The sequence below is a fragment of the Salpingoeca rosetta genome (assembly GCF_000188695.1).
Source record: "Salpingoeca rosetta unplaced genomic scaffold supercont1.9, whole genome shotgun sequence".
Lineage (NCBI taxonomy): Eukaryota > Choanoflagellata > Craspedida > Salpingoecidae > Salpingoeca > Salpingoeca rosetta.
The window spans coordinates 1,283,312-1,285,428 of record NW_004754925.1 but is presented as its reverse complement, the minus strand read 5'-3'; the positions used below and the strand labels follow the sequence as shown (position 1 = coordinate 1,285,428).

The 2,117-nt window shown below is 51.0% G+C and overlaps 2 protein-coding genes across 2 annotated transcripts in view; one reads left to right on the top strand and one right to left on the bottom strand.

Moving 5' to 3' along the window:
- The window catches only part of PTSG_04177 (coatomer subunit beta), a gene marked incomplete at its 3' end in the record, with an annotated part of 8,403 nt that extends 7,406 nt beyond the window's left edge, over window positions 1-997 (top strand). The window contains exons 20-21 of the mRNA XM_004995018.1: window positions 417-523; window positions 919-997. Of these exons, the coding sequence (XP_004995075.1) occupies window positions 417-523; window positions 919-997 (186 nt within the window). The remainder of the gene's footprint in view (window positions 1-416; window positions 524-918) is intronic.
- A 477-nt stretch (window positions 998-1,474) lies between these two features.
- Window positions 1,475-2,117, bottom strand: part of PTSG_04176 (uncharacterized protein) — a gene marked incomplete at its 3' end in the record, with an annotated part of 2,443 nt that continues 1,800 nt past the window's right edge. Inside the window, exons 6-7 of the mRNA XM_004995017.1 lie at window positions 1,680-1,727; window positions 1,475-1,555 (exon numbers count right to left, since the gene is read on the bottom strand). Coding sequence (XP_004995074.1) covers window positions 1,475-1,555; window positions 1,680-1,727 — 129 coding nt within the window. The remainder of the gene's footprint in view (window positions 1,556-1,679; window positions 1,728-2,117) is intronic.

The following is a 2,117-nucleotide window of genomic DNA, read 5'->3' as shown; positions in this document are numbered from 1 at the left end:
ATTCGTCATAGGACGGCGTGTGGCTCATCGCTCATCCTCTCGTTTGTGGTCAGTGCACATTGCTGAATGATGACGAGTGGTGCAGTGAGCAACGCGCGTCAGACATCACACATGTCACATCCACGTATACAATATACAAGCGATGTCTTCGACAGCGCACAGCTTCCACATGTGTCATGTGTTTCCCCTTCCTTTCTTCTCTGCTTGTTTGTCAACTGTGTGTGTGTGTGTGTGTGTGTGTGTGTGTTGTGTTGTCGCAACAGTCGTTTGCCTGATCCAAGTGCAACAAGTGCAAGAAGAAACAGTACACCCAAGCAAGCAAGCAACAAGCAAGGCACCCATATCCTGTGATGATTATTGTGTGCAAATTGGGTAAAATATGGGCATTTGCACACAATTGCCACACACACGAGGAGATACATACATACTTTGCAGACCACGCACAACTTCCTTCAGACAGCACGATGGACGCCAAGGCCGCAGCAGAGACCACCAAGCAGCTCCTGCAGGACCCTTTCACAAGGTTGGTGTCTGTGTGTCTGTGTCTCTGTGTGTGTCTGTGTGTGTCTGTGTGTGTCTGTGTGTCTGTGTGTCTGTGTCTGTGTGTCTGTGTCTGTGTCTGTGTGTCTGTGTCTGTGTCTGTGTGTCTGTGTGTGTGTCTGTGTGTCTGTGTGTCTGTGTGTGTGTGTCTGTGTGTGTGTCTGTGTGTCTGTGTGTGTCTGTGTGTGTGTGTGTGTGCGTGTCTGTGTGTCAGAGTGTACCTGCCTCTCTTTCTCTCTCTCCTCTCTTGTCTTCCTGCTCCTGTGATGCTCTTCGACGTTCTTTGCCTCTGGCACTGTCGTGTTTGATTCTCACCATAGCCCATCTCCCCCCCCCGGCCAATCTCTGAATGTGCGTGCGTGCTGCAACACAACACAGGCAACTTGTTATCTCTGTGGGCATGTTTGTTGGCTTCATCTATGTGATCCGCAACCATCCCGATGAGCTGAAGATCTAAAGGAGCACGGCGCATGAACAACGCAAACACCAACAAAACAAACTGGTCAGCAAGAAGCACATTCGCCTCATGTATTTGCGCTTCGGTCTCTGGTCACCTTCACACTGGAACATGTTGACATGCCTACGCTCATACACTTGTGCACACACGCACGCCCACACACATATTGACAGCACTCTCACACAATACGCTCGCTCACTCTTCCACTTGCATCTCGCACATTATTGTCATGCCACGTGTTCAGGACTGTCGCCAACCCCCCCCCCCCGTGTTTCGACAATGCCGCTTTCTGTTGCATCTGTTAGAGACTCCATGTGATGTGATTGTGATGTTCTTCAACTGCATTCAAGCAAGGCATGAATGATATCACACTCACAATAAAACACCAAACCCCAAACGGCCAGCTTGCGCATTTTGCCATAAGTGTGCGTGTGTGTCTGTGTGTGTCTGTGTGTCTGTGTGTCTGTGTCTGTGTGTTCATGATGAAGAGAGTTGGCGGCTGACGAGGTCCCAATATCGTGAGCGAACGCTGTCCACTTCCTTCAACCTCTCGCACAGCTGCGCAAACAAACACATGTGTATGAGAGAGGGCGCGAGTGCGCGTGAGTGTGAGTGTGAGTGAGACGCGTGCGGAAGGAGACAAGCGGGAAGAAAGTACTGGCAAGTACGAACGTCGACATACCTTGATGCCTTCGTCGATATGTTGTTGCTTCTCTGCTCCGTGCAATGCCTGTCCAGCACAACCACACATATGTCGTGAATGAGGATGTGACCAGGCACTTTGATCAGAAAGAATCCCTGCGATGTACATGCAAACACACGACACACACACGACACACACACACACACACACACACACACACACACACACACACACACACACACACACACACACACACACACACACACCTCGTTTGCCTCAACCAACCACAAGTATACACACACAACCTTTGTGGCCGACTGCTGTGTGGCGGCGAGAAAAGCAAGCGCGTGTTGGGATGGCTCGTCGCCGTCTGCATCCACAGCGATATGCACTTGCAATGGCGCCCGCCGCGTGGGGAGGGGCGACATCACCACCACACATAACGCTGAAGTAGTGTTGTTGTTGTGGTGGTGGTGT